This window comes from Ursus arctos, unplaced genomic scaffold (assembly GCF_023065955.2).
Source record: "Ursus arctos isolate Adak ecotype North America unplaced genomic scaffold, UrsArc2.0 scaffold_12, whole genome shotgun sequence".
Classification (NCBI taxonomy): Eukaryota; Metazoa; Chordata; class Mammalia; order Carnivora; family Ursidae; genus Ursus; species Ursus arctos.
The window spans coordinates 16513041-16526039 of NW_026622786.1; the positions used below are offsets into that span (position 1 = coordinate 16513041).

General features: G+C 36.8%; 1 protein-coding gene across 9 annotated transcripts in view; it reads right to left on the reverse strand.

Annotated features, from left to right (window-relative positions):
* The window catches only part of GPSM2 (G protein signaling modulator 2), a 102340-nt gene that overhangs the window by 43244 nt on the left and 46097 nt on the right, over positions 1-12999 (reverse strand). For 5 of the 9 annotated variants that reach the window (XM_048220203.2, XM_048220205.2, XM_048220204.2 and 2 more), the window contains one exon: positions 2763-3067. The exons of 2 other annotated variants lie outside the window; for them this stretch is intronic. In XM_048220203.2, the coding sequence (XP_048076160.1) occupies positions 2763-2818 (56 nt within the window). In that variant the 5' untranslated portion in view covers positions 2819-3067. Of the gene's footprint in view, positions 1-2762; positions 3068-6366; positions 6499-12323; positions 12595-12999 lie in introns of those variants that run through there. 2 more of the 9 variants (XM_026484658.4, XM_026484659.4) reach the window with 2 other exon arrangements.

Genomic DNA, 12999 nt, shown 5'->3' on the forward strand with positions numbered 1-12999 from the left:
TAAATATTTTAGTATATATCTCTAAAAGAGAGTCATTTTCAAAAAAAATTAATACTATTATCATGCTTAAAAATTAATAATTACTTTGAAATCAATCATATAATGTTTTAAAGTTTAGAAACTAATTTCATTTTACTATCAGCCTCCATTTCTCTCTACCTTCACAAATAGGTCCCGAATGTTTCATAAAGCATTATGATATCTTTCAGGAGGTTCCTTAGTGTCTGAAGGATTATTCCATTTCAAAATTACAAACTCATTGTGGCACAGAAACTCCTCCAGGGATGGAGGAGGACACTTCCACAATGAAAGAACCATACGGATAACACATTACATGCTACCTGTTTACCAGAGTAGAATAGTAATTAATACTAGGCCACGACTCCTAACATAAAGGACACAAAGTATTCCCTGCAATGATACAACAATCCAGTCAATATACAGAATGCTGATCTTAGATCGAGTCCCACATCAGGCTCTTCCGCTGCTTCTTCCTCTCGCACTCCCCCTGCTTGTGTTCCCTCTCTTGCTGGCTGTCTCTCTCTCTGTCGAATGAATAAATAAAATCTTTAAAAAAAAAAAAAAAAGGAATGCTGATCTTAGAGCACTGATGAAGCCAGAGCTTTGTTTGGCATATTCTTACTAAAAATAGTTACAGAGTTTAAAGTTTCTTTCGGTGAAGTCCTATACCAATATATAACCATGTTTGACCTATCGTGGAAAAAGGACAAATCTAAGACCTTCCTACAGGCAGAGGTATAATCCACTTCTCCCTACCTGCTGCTCTTACAGTATGAAGAAGTATACCACTCTGGGAAATGTTTAGTAAGACAGATAAAATCTTACTTACTAGATTCACCTGATAGTTATGTGCAATGGAATTCAATGGACATTCCATTAAAGGTGCACTATGAGTCAGACAACATGCTAGGCATCATGGCTGCCTTAAGGAAGTTAATGGTCAAAGAAGGGAGTGGTCAAGGAGGAGACAAACATATAAACAGATGCAATGTATTTTAATGTAGTTAATGCAAAGAAAGAAATATGGAAAGGATGTTATGTGAGCACAGGGAGGGCACAATGGTTTCCAGGAGTAGATGATTCAAGTCATAGGGTGCAGCACGAGCAAAGGCACAGAGACATGGAACAGCAAGGCGTGTACAGGGAACAAGAACTCAAAGCGCAAGGTGAGGACTGGAGAAAGAAAGGACAAAGGAATACACAGAGGCTAGAAAATGGAAGATCTTATATACAATGTTAAGCTTGGCTCTGCCCCACAGGTGACTAGGAGCCACCACAGTGATAAAGCAGAATTTGCTCAGTTAGCTCTGTGTTTTTAGACTGAGCCCTCTAGCGGCAAATTAAAAAAGATGGATTCAAAGAGGTAAGAATGGAGAACAGAGAGAGTCTGGAGGGAAGATGATGGGGGCCTAAATTATTGCAGTAATAGGGAAGATCCAGATGGGTAGATCAATCTGGAACAACATTTAGGCGGTAAAACTGGCATGACTTCACACTGGATACAGAGAGTAAGAAGGGAAAAAGCATGTAAGATAACTCCCAGTTTTCTGAACTATGCCCAAAAGGGTAGAGTGAGGGCCTTTCATATATTAAAAGCTCATTTTAATTATGTTGAATGTCCTCCATTTCTTTTATTCAAAACTTCTTTTTTTAAAAAATAGAAATACCCTCATCTTACCTATATAAACTTCTGCGGCGGCACCTTGCCCTAACATGAATCATCTGCTCCAAAAGACAACAAATCTATTTCCTAAACATGTGTTAAGAATCTACGATTTGGTAACCACCAACTTCAACTTATTACAAATGCTGATACTACCCATTGCTACAAGTTCTGATGTTTATTTAATATTAACTTATAACAGTTTTGATAAAGAATCTGTAAGTATCCTAATCACCTACATGCTTTTCATTCCAATATTTATGTTTATGTTCATTTTATTGTTTAGTGCAGTGACCAGAACTTCTAGAATAAATGTTAATGATGCAGATATCACTGCTTTGTTCCTAAAGGTATCCAAAAATGTCATTAATATTTTATCACTAAATATTAAGCTGGCTATTAATTTATCATGTTTAGAAAGTACCCACCCATTTCAATGTTATCCACTTTTTATTATTTATTTTTAAAGATTTTATTTTTATTTATTCATTCGACAGGATAGAGACAGCCAGCGAGAGAGGGAACACAAGCAGGGGGAGTGGGAGAGGAAGAAGCAGGCTCATAGCGGAGGAGCCTGATGTGGGGCTCGATCCCATAACGCCGGGATCACGCCCTGAGCCGAAGGCAGACGCTTAACCGCTGTGCCACCCAGGCGCCCCTGTTATCCACTTTTTAAAAAGCTCATTTATATGAGAAAAAAAAAAAGCTCGTTTATAAAAGATCACCATTTAAAAACTGAAACACAAAAATTAGGTCATTCATCTGACCATATTACAAATCCATCTTTTACCCCAAACATTTAGAAATATATTTCATTTTTATATTTGCATTACAATAGTTAGAAAATAGAAAATAACTATTCATACATTAATAAACTATAATTTATAATTGGTCTTTATCACCATTTTCCTATAGAAAGGATATAAAAACAACTACAACGAAAAGAAAATATCATTTATAGGAGATACGAACTAAGGTTAGTATATTTTGAATATATTCAAATTGAAATTTGAAATGATCAGAGCTAAATACATGTTTAAATAAGGATTAAAAGCCACCAAGAAAGGAGTAGTCTTACCTGTAACGAATATGAAAAGAATGGTCTTCCCTCATGCTTATCAAATTTTCCTCCATCGAGTCATATTATAAGCTGAGTAAAATATGAAATTATTTTATTTTGTCCCAATTCAGTTCTTTACAATGTAGAATTGTTGCAGAACATTGTCCGGTTAGTATATTAATGAGTTGGTGTTAATACATCCTAAGCTCCTGCTTCTTCTTTATTAATAATGAAAGGAGGTCAATGTCAGACAGCTTAAAGGTTCAAAATGTGTCCCAAATCCTTGCATCTCTGGCCCTTTCAGCAGCACTTCCGCAACATTTCTGCAAAAGGAATACAAGATGCCTTGCTTGAAGTCCTATTTTCAAAGAATAACCTAAAGTAATTCCAATCTGTACATAATCACACAGCTAACTCTACAGACTGCTGTCATGTCAATCATGGGAGAAAAACAGCAGAGGGCTTAACTGTCGCCATAAAGCTGCTCAGTAAGGATGTGAATATATTACATTTATTTGGGATCTGTACCTTAATTTTTTAAATTGTTTTAAAATACAATAATTTATGTAATATTTTCTATTATAAATATAGGAGAATGTTAGAGTATCTAAAGAGAAAATTATGATACTTTAAGCTTTAAAAATTGCTATTATAAGAGGTAAAATGAGAATTCAGTAATTATTTGAACAAGCCAATTCCAAACTCTAAATTTATTCCTTCAAAAGATATTTGTGCTGATACTTAGCTTATACTTGTGTTCATTTGCTCTCAGAGTATATTCTATTTTTACTTTTTAAGGTCTTTAAAATGTTTTTGTTAATACCGAGTAGGTACAAAAGAAATTTAGAAAATATGTGTATAGTAGAATGACACAGCAAACATTTATAAAACACCACCCAGTTAAAGATAAAGAACATTATTACTACCTTTGAAGTCTTCTGGGCGCCTCAACCTAACCAATCACACCTTCGTTTCCCCTCTATGGTGATCTCTAAACTGAATTTTGTTTATTATTCCCTTGCTTGTCTTTATAACCTTGGTACAATACCTGCATAGGCCTAAAAATTAAATCATTTAATTTTTTATGGTTTTGCTTAACATGTTTCCGAGATTCATCTCAACTTGTTGTTGCACATGGCTACAGTTTGCATATTTCCACTGCTGTGTCATATCCCATTGAATACCAAATATATTTTTTATTCTGCTGTTGATGGGCATTTGGATTATAGTTTTTTGTATTTTTTTGCTACTATTAAAAAAGTATTGCTATGAGCATTGGTATTAATAACTCAGTGTACTGGTTAAACAGCACAGCAAATAAGCTAAAGAGAGAATGAGTGAACTAGAATAATATTCTGATGAAATTATCCAGACATTCATAAAGAGACACAGAGATGAAAAATACAAAAGGGCAGTTCAGAGAAAAGGAAGACAAAATGAGAGGCTCTGACAGAGGTCTAATTACAGTACTAGAATGAAAAACAGAAAGAAAAGTAAAGGCAAAATCTTCAGTGATAAAGACAGATTTTTTTCAGAATTGAAGACAGACTTAAATTAGCAGATTGAAGAAGCACACACTAAATCCTAAATAAATGAAAATGAATCCCACACCCAGATATATTACAGAGAAACTACAGGCCATCAGATATAAACTATAACTTCTAAGATAGCAGTTGAGAGAAACAAATAAGGTAAGATATATGTATGTGTGTGTATAAGTAGATACAATTTATATACACACACACACAATTAGTAAATCCTGGAATCTCAGTGTTATAAACAATCCTATAGGTCAGTCTAACAGTTTACTACAGCATTCCCAGAAAGGTCTTGAGGCAGCTAATCCTAATTTTGAATAGTCCTTTTAGAAATCTGTTCCATACTTTTTTTTTTTACCCATTTTTTCCTTTTGTTGCCATCCAATAAACCTAATTCCTTTGCCACATAACATCCTTTTAAATATCTCAACTATAACAAACTAGATTCTAAACCACACATACCCACTGCTTTGTTAATCAAGTTCAGTTAGAAAAGAGGTTAGTAGGGAACAGAGCAGAAACGGACCTGTGAGGTGGTAGAAGGTGGGAAGGACCAGCCTCGGGAATACTGAAAAGATTCCCAGAGGAAATGAGGTTTTCATATTAACAATCAGTTTGACATAAAAAAAAAATATATTATTCCTTTTATCCCTTCCCTGGCCAACAAAGGAAGCAGTGTCCTAAGAAAGGATGAAAAGAAAGGGTAGAAGCTATTAACCCAACAAACCTCTTTTTCTTTTGCTCAGAATTCCATTGTGACTCCTTAATAAACAAAACACTATAAAGGAATTAGCGTAGATATTAATAGCAATAGCTTCAAAGTACATCTAGATTACACAACAGCTAAAATGTCAACCCGAAGGTCTTCCCCTACCCACCCTGAGGTATAGGCTGTTATTTATAAAATGGGGCAGAAGGTGAAGTGTTAGAAAAAATTCAACTTTGAATTAAGTTACAATTGAAATATTTTTTCATCCAGATCATGAGATTCCAAATTTTACCAACCATTAAGAAATGTTAACTCCATACTTATTAAAATGTAAACACGGAGTCAAATTAACAAATGTATATAAATGGAATTGTGAAATAATTTACTTAAGACTGCACAGAGAAACATTTTAAAAATAATTAAAACAAGCAAGAAGACAGTAAGGACAGTTTATGATATGGTTTTACAAGTCTCAAAAGACGTGTATCCCAAACAAGTCACTCTTACATTACAATCTCCTTAACAATAAAGTAGCATTTCTTATAATTATTCCCTGAACTAAAAAGCAATTCTTGATTCAATGACTGATTTTGCGAGAACTCTCTAACCAATTTAGTAACAATGTGTTCATTCATGCTCCACATTACACAGAGTCAACAAACCCACTTCATATATAACACATAGTTTATAAATTACCAGCGTAACAGTAATAAAATCTGCAATAAATATTAAATTACGTTCATTAGGATAAGAAAATTTAATGACAGGACCAGGAAATAGAATGGAAATTACAGATTGTGAAAGAACGTTAAGAAGTCATCAAATTTAATCTCCAATCTCCATTAAGACTTATAACTAATAATTTACAAGGAAACAAATGTCCTTCATAGCATCTCCCAGGTTTTAAAAAACAGTGCTCCCAAAACCTCACTGCTAACAAAAACTCTCAGAACATTTTGGTCTGACCGCAGAGAAATAAAAAGAAATATTTTTTTTCTATATGCTAGAAACTGACAAAAGCATACAGAAAGATAAAGTAGTATATAACTCTGATTGCCTCACATTTAATAACCTGATTAGGAAGTCAAAATAGGCAGACTCCCATTACACAGGTAGGTGGACTTCTAGGCACTGTCCAAGGTATGCAATCACAGCAAATAAATCCTAGCCTTTACTCCATTGGCAGTAAAATATTTGCGAACTAAGTGACGGCAAAACATAGGGGATAGACAGTTACATGTATATCTTTTGTCCTTTCAATTTATCCAAACCTTCCAACTTAAATGCCAATAACCTCTGGTCTGATTCTTTCTTTTAAGTATCTCTACAAACTGGTAACACCCATCAGACAATAAATATAACTTACTTTTCTTACCTCCAGATGAGATAATCTAAATTCTTTAAACTTTTCTTATCCTAATAATTCCCTCTAAGGTTCAATAGTCAAATTCTCCAAATCCCTCTCAGTTGCAATGTTTCAAGTCAGATACAGTAGTCCTTTATCAATCTGAGCAGGGATAAATATGGAAGAAGAATCAAGAAAATATTTTAAATGAAGTTCTTTTATATTAGACTTAAGGGTACAGGTTATAACAAACACACATTGTACTAATAATGGGGGTAATAAAGAAGAATGCCAAAACAAAGTCCAACAGAGAGAAAAGTTCACAGCCTGATTTTAGGGTGGCAGATGTTGAAGAGCCAACTAAATGCAAAAAAAAATTATTTTGATATCAGAATATACGACCGATGTGGGAAATTAGTGCTTAAAGCAAGGGAAGTCAGACCCAAGAATGGCTAGGTACTGGATTAAGTAATCTGGCTAGAAGTGCCTAAAGAAAAAGGAAAAACAATGCTCTCTGACTAGATGTGAGAGGCAAAGGTCAAGCAATAACAGAGAACTTAAAAGATTTCCAATTTTCAAGGTAGATGGAATAGTAGCAGTACACAGTGACGGATAAATTGGATTACGAGCAGGATATTTCCAAGAGGAGAAAATGCATTAGACTTTGAATTGGAAAAAGTAGAATACTTCTATTAAACTTGTACTTGGTAAAGTTCTATATTCACAAATAACAGCTGAAAAAAATAAAGATATCAAACGAGATAATTTGAAATCAGATAAAATTTGATAAATGGGAAGGAATCTGAGAAGTAAAAAAAAAAAACTGACTGACATTTCTGAATTTTTGCACATCCTTAAATTATAATATTTTTAAAGTACCAATGAGATCTCAATGTTAATACTGCAGTGAGTCAGCAAAATTAAGGAGAAACTGCAATGAAAGAAAAAAAATTAAAGCAATGCATAATAGTTCTGATTCTTTTTCAACATACTCAATCTCTAAACCAATAATGTAAACAAATTTTTACATAATACTCTGAACTAAAGATAACTCAAGGTTCTGTATGTACATGTGTGTATATCCATATATATCTATGCATAGTGTTGAACATGGCGTTAGTACCCACTAATAACTGTCATACATAGCAAATGTAAATTACATAATCCCAAATTAATAAACAATCATACTGCTTAGTTAAGAAGATGCTTCTATTCTCTATCATTCTGGAGAAATGCAAATTTACCACAGATTATGCTATAAAAACTATATGAATAAAGTTTTCCTTAAGCAAATATATAATCCTAAAGTATGCACTTCAATTAATGTTAAGTCTTAATTTATTGCTAATCTTTATGTCTGCAACAATCAAAAGTTAGTCTGTGAGATGTTAACCCAAGTTAGTTTAGAAAACAAGCATAACTAACTGTGTAACTGCTACCTGAAGCACATTTTATTACAAAAACTTTCTAATAAGCTATTTCTGACAGTCAGCTAAATAAGTAGAATAAAATTCAAAGAATAGATTAATGGTTCTAGATTCCAAAAAAATCTATATCTTAAAGGTATACCACCAGTCAGAAGGGTGTCCAAGTGTATTTGAAATTAATTCTCAAAGGTCATTATGAAAAATATCAAATACAGGCAAACTAAGATAGTATTAATTTCAAACTCTCATTTTTATTCTTGGCAGATTTAAAAAAAAATTCAGATCCAGAGCCAAGGCCCTTCAAAACACAAATGCAACCACTTCAGAGTAGTATAATCCAAACAATTTTAGCAATATATAATAAGAATTCCTTTTCATGTTTTCAATGTTTATACCTAAAAGCTCACCACTCTAAACAACTAAACGATGCATAAACTTCCTTTTTTGATGAGAAACATTTATATTTAAGGACTCCAATGAATTGTGCTCCCTGGATAACCAAATATAAATAAACCATATATGAAATTTCAAATTAGATAAATACAAAAACAAAATGTAATCTAGAAGAAGAAAAAGATCTGAATATTTCAAGCCTTTGCTGTTGTTAAACAGTGAGAAAGGACCAAGTATGAGTCCACTTACATGAGAAATGCTGAAAGTCTGTAGGTCAATACCAGTTTCCAAGTCTCTACACAAAGCACTATGGATATAATAATTATTGCATGAGCAAACTCTTAGTGTCTTTGGTTTGGCAGCCCATGATAAATCAGGAAGAAGTTAAATACTGAAGATTTTTCTGGGGGGAGGGGTGATAAACTAGAGAGGGACTCTATTTTTAGATTATACATGGAGTCAATCTGAATTATGCCAGTGACTACGCTAATCACTAAAACTGCTGTTTTGTAATTATAACCCTCAGTGATTACAATAATTCAAGAGGATGAAGTAGTTGCTTCAAAATTTTAAGGAGAAAAGGGAGATTACTTTTATTCAACATCCCTTATCTTGGTTTCCTTTTTTCCTACAAAGCAGTTATTCAATCAAAAGTCCTGCTCCAAGAAGATTACTTTTTTTTTTTTTTAAGTACGCTCCACACCCAACGTGGGACTCGAACTCACAAACCTGAGATCAAGAGTCACATGCTCTACCGACTGAGCCAGCCAGGTACCCCAAGATTACTTATTTATATTTATAAATATAGGGCTGCCTGGGTGGCTCAGTCAGTTAACCATCCGACTCTTGGTCTCAGCCCAGGTCTTGATCTCAGGGTTGTGAGTTCAAGTCCCGTGTTGGGCTCCACGCTGGGCATGGAGTGTGTGTGTGTGTGTGTGTGTGTGTGTGTGTACGTTCAACTAAAGGAATAAGTATGTTCATTAGAATAAAATTAGTACTTTCCTCCCTCTTAGTTTTATTTCTCATCAAACTGAAGCCCAGAGTTAACAAATAATGTTAATTTTCTCACCTATAAAATAATGTTAAATAGATATGGTTCTTTTAATCCATTAGTAAAATTAATAACCTTTTGAGAGTTTCAATTAAACACCTGCATAAGACAAAGGATTTCTAGTTAACTGTTCGAAACACATAAAATTGGGTACGTAGAAGTATTACAATACCAAAGTTATAAAAGACATAGTAATGAGACTCTTAAAAAAAAAAAAAAAGACATTCTAAATTTTCATCAATCCCAATTATATTTTCAGTGCTTTCCGAATGACTACTCAGGTTACAAAACCAGGAGATCACAAGAATATGTCTGCAATACAGAAACACTGATGATTCACACTAAGCCCAATTTCTACCCAAAAAACCCCTTGAATGTATATATATTAGTCCTTGCACTTTCTGATCTGTAATACTTTTATTAATAAATAAGTATAAGTTTGTTTTTCTTTTTAAGGAGAAATAAATCCCAAATGCAAGAGGGTTAAAAATGTCTAAGAAGGGTCCCTAGAGAGTTTTAATTCTTTATAGGAAAATATAACTTTGTCTTCTTCCAAAAGTTATCACTATCCTGTGGAAAAATGTTTTATTCAATTCAGTAATGTTATGAGATGATATGGGAAGAATGATTCTAAATAAAAAGGACCAGAGAAAGCTTTTTGGAAGCAAGGGTATCTGTACTGCACCTTGAAGGATGGGTAGACCTTATTAGGCAAGTGAAGGAAAGGCATTCCAGTCACAGGGAAATGGCTCAAGCAAAAGCAAGGAGGTAAGAATGCACAGAATGTATGCCCAGGACAAGCACACGGTTAGGAGTAGGAAAAGAGAAGTCTAAGAAGGTATTAAAGTGTTAGGGTCTGTGAATATGTATGTGGCCTTGTATTTCACCTTGCAATTTTTTCAACAAAGGAATAGCAAAGTCGGATCTGTGTTAGATAAACTGGCAGCAACAGATAGGGTAGAGGAAGGAGACAGAAGGAAGATAACTTCGAAAACTCCAGAAGCAACTACTGAATAGGAAGTTTTTTCTTGTCATCTCAAAACACCAAGCAAATTGCTTTGCACATAATTGATGCCCAACAAACTTTTTAAAATTTCTTGCCTGGGAAGAAGATAAGAACTAGGAAGCAGCAAAGAATTCTATACTAGTGAGAAAACTGGGCTTTAATACATATCTCCTCTACAGTAAAGAGTATATTCATGTAAATAACTCAGGAAAGTCTTAATTTTTTTACTGTTTTTATAAAGATGATTACAGGATATTGAAAATGTTATATGATTTATAAGGTACTGAAAGGAAGACAGCAGTCCTAAAAGGAGGACTGAAATATTTCTGCATAGTTCCCAATAAAACACAACACCTACAGGCATCTTAAAAGTGGATTATATCCCTACAAATGGAATCCAGAGACCTGGAGAAGATTTAAACAGTCGCAGAGAAGCAATAGAGCATGTGCTCTGGGATCAGGCCACAGTTTGACTTATTTGTTATATGATCTTGAGCTAGTTAAACTCTCAGAGCTGGTTTGGGCATAACGACCCTTATCCAACATGTGCTATGATGATTCGAGATCCATTTTATAGAGTACCTAACCCAGTGCCTGGCTCTGGTACTTAAAAGTACTCAATAAAGTATAGTAGTAATAATGATAGTAGCTGTTACGCCTTTTTTGAATGCCTATTAGATTTAGAATAGTCTAAATCTACATCAGGTTTTTAATTTCAAATTCCAGAGAACTAATCACAAAATTTTACCGTTTAGGTAATTCTTAGACGTATTTTATGCTTAAGTACAAGGCCATTTAAAAAATTACTATAGCCTATCTTCGTTGTAATTAGCCTAGTACCAAGTCTGAGATTTATATTAAAATATAACATTTGTCACACTGCATCATGTCTGATTTAATAACATTAGAAACTACAACTAGACTGCTGATCTTAGCCAAAGCAGATTTTGGGGGAAACGCCTCTACAACAATACCATACAACTTTTTACTTTGTATCTGCTCCACTCCTTATATTATAAATAATAGCCTAAGAAGGAGCTTGCCAGAACGAATTCATGGTAAGGTGCAAAGCCCAGTTAAGTCTGAGACTGCCCTCACCGCCCCCCCTCCTCGCACACACCCAGGTCAATCAAAAGTGATCGTCCCTTTGTTTAGAAGTAAGCGTAAGCAACGTAAGAACCAACCAAAGTTGCTTCTCGAATAGGGACAACCCAAGCAAAAATGGTCTTTATCAGAGGTAATCACAGTGGTGGTTATCAGGCCGGATATCTTCAGGCACCCTTCTAAAGTGGCAGCTTGAAAATTCAGCTCGGTGGGTATGTTAACCCCACACACACCAAGAAAGACTCCAACTCAAGTCGACAGAAAGGAAAGCCAAGACACTACTCCGTTTAACTCTGCGGCAGGGTTAAATTATGCATTAAGGCAAATAAAATTTCCATCCTTACTCGTTTTCTTTAACGGAGTTCAAATGGTACTAGTTAAAATGATCTAACTGGTTACCACTAAAACGAAGAAATTATAGATTTTCCACCGTTTTTTCTTTTTTTACTCTTCGAAGATGTTCTATAGATTATATAGATTTTCGGATATACGGCTTTCTTAACATCCTCTGCTTACTAAAACTTTTTGCAGCAACTCCGAATACCTGCGGTAACCCGACAAGTCGGTGCCCCGAATTCATGAACTGAAACGTAAACGCAGGTGTCTGACAAACACTGCCGGCTTAAACAGCAAGCGCCTGCCTACAAGTGAAAGCTACCTGCCTCGGGTTAATTCCACGGCGATTCAGGTGTTTAATCCACTGTTACACTCAGAATACGTGAGGAGTCGCTGTGCCCTATCATACTTTTTATTTTTAAAAAGTTAGGGAACAAAGCTCTCAAACTTGACTCTCATTTAAAAATCTCGCAACAAGAAAGCAACTCGCACTTCAGCCAGCTGCTGCCCATCCCGCTTCGGGTTTCCTCACTCGGGTCCCCGCCGCCCACCCGAACAAAGCGGGCGGCCCCCACACCCGGGACACAGAAGCTCCCCACCCAGCGCCGCACCACACGCCCCTCCCCGTCAGCTCCCTCCGCGGGGCGCCCTCAGACGCCTCAGAACTCACCTCCCGCGGGCCGGCGAGTCCCGAGAGCGCGGCGGACGCGACGCAGCTGCAGCAGCGGCCGCCTCAGGCGACGGACGGGTGGCCGCGGCCCCTCCCCTAGGCGGGTCCGCGCGCCGGGGGCTCCTCGCCAGGCAGAGGCACCGCGGGAGGCAGGCGTGCGCCCCCCGCCCCCGCTCGTCTCAGGTCACGTGGGCCAGAGCTCGCGCGGCCCTCCTCGCCACCCAGGGGTCCCTCAGAGCCGCCGGCCTCCACGGCTCCCCTCCTCTGCGCCTGCGCCCCAGCTCCAGGAGCTCCCATTCAAACCGACAACGCCCCGCGTCTTTCGGACCCGCCAATGGCCAGCGCGGGGGGCGGGGCGGTAGTCGGCGCCTCAGCCTCGGCGGTCCGGGGCGGGAGGGGCGCTGCGCGTCGGGTTGACGGGGACCCTGGGGGGCTTGGCCCCCTCTGTTCTGGGGTCTGTCCTCAACCAGCAAGTTGAAACTGCTTTCCTGCCCTCTGATTTCTTCTTCAGACACTGCAGGGTGGAGAGATAAATATCGCCCAGGCAGTGTTCAGAGAGGGTCTGGCCGCAGACCCCTTTAAAAGATGGGCGCCCAGAACAAATGCGTCCTGCGCTTGGGGCTCGGGTCAGCCTAGAGAACGAGTTTCCCAAGCGTCATAGGCGGGATGTTTAAGA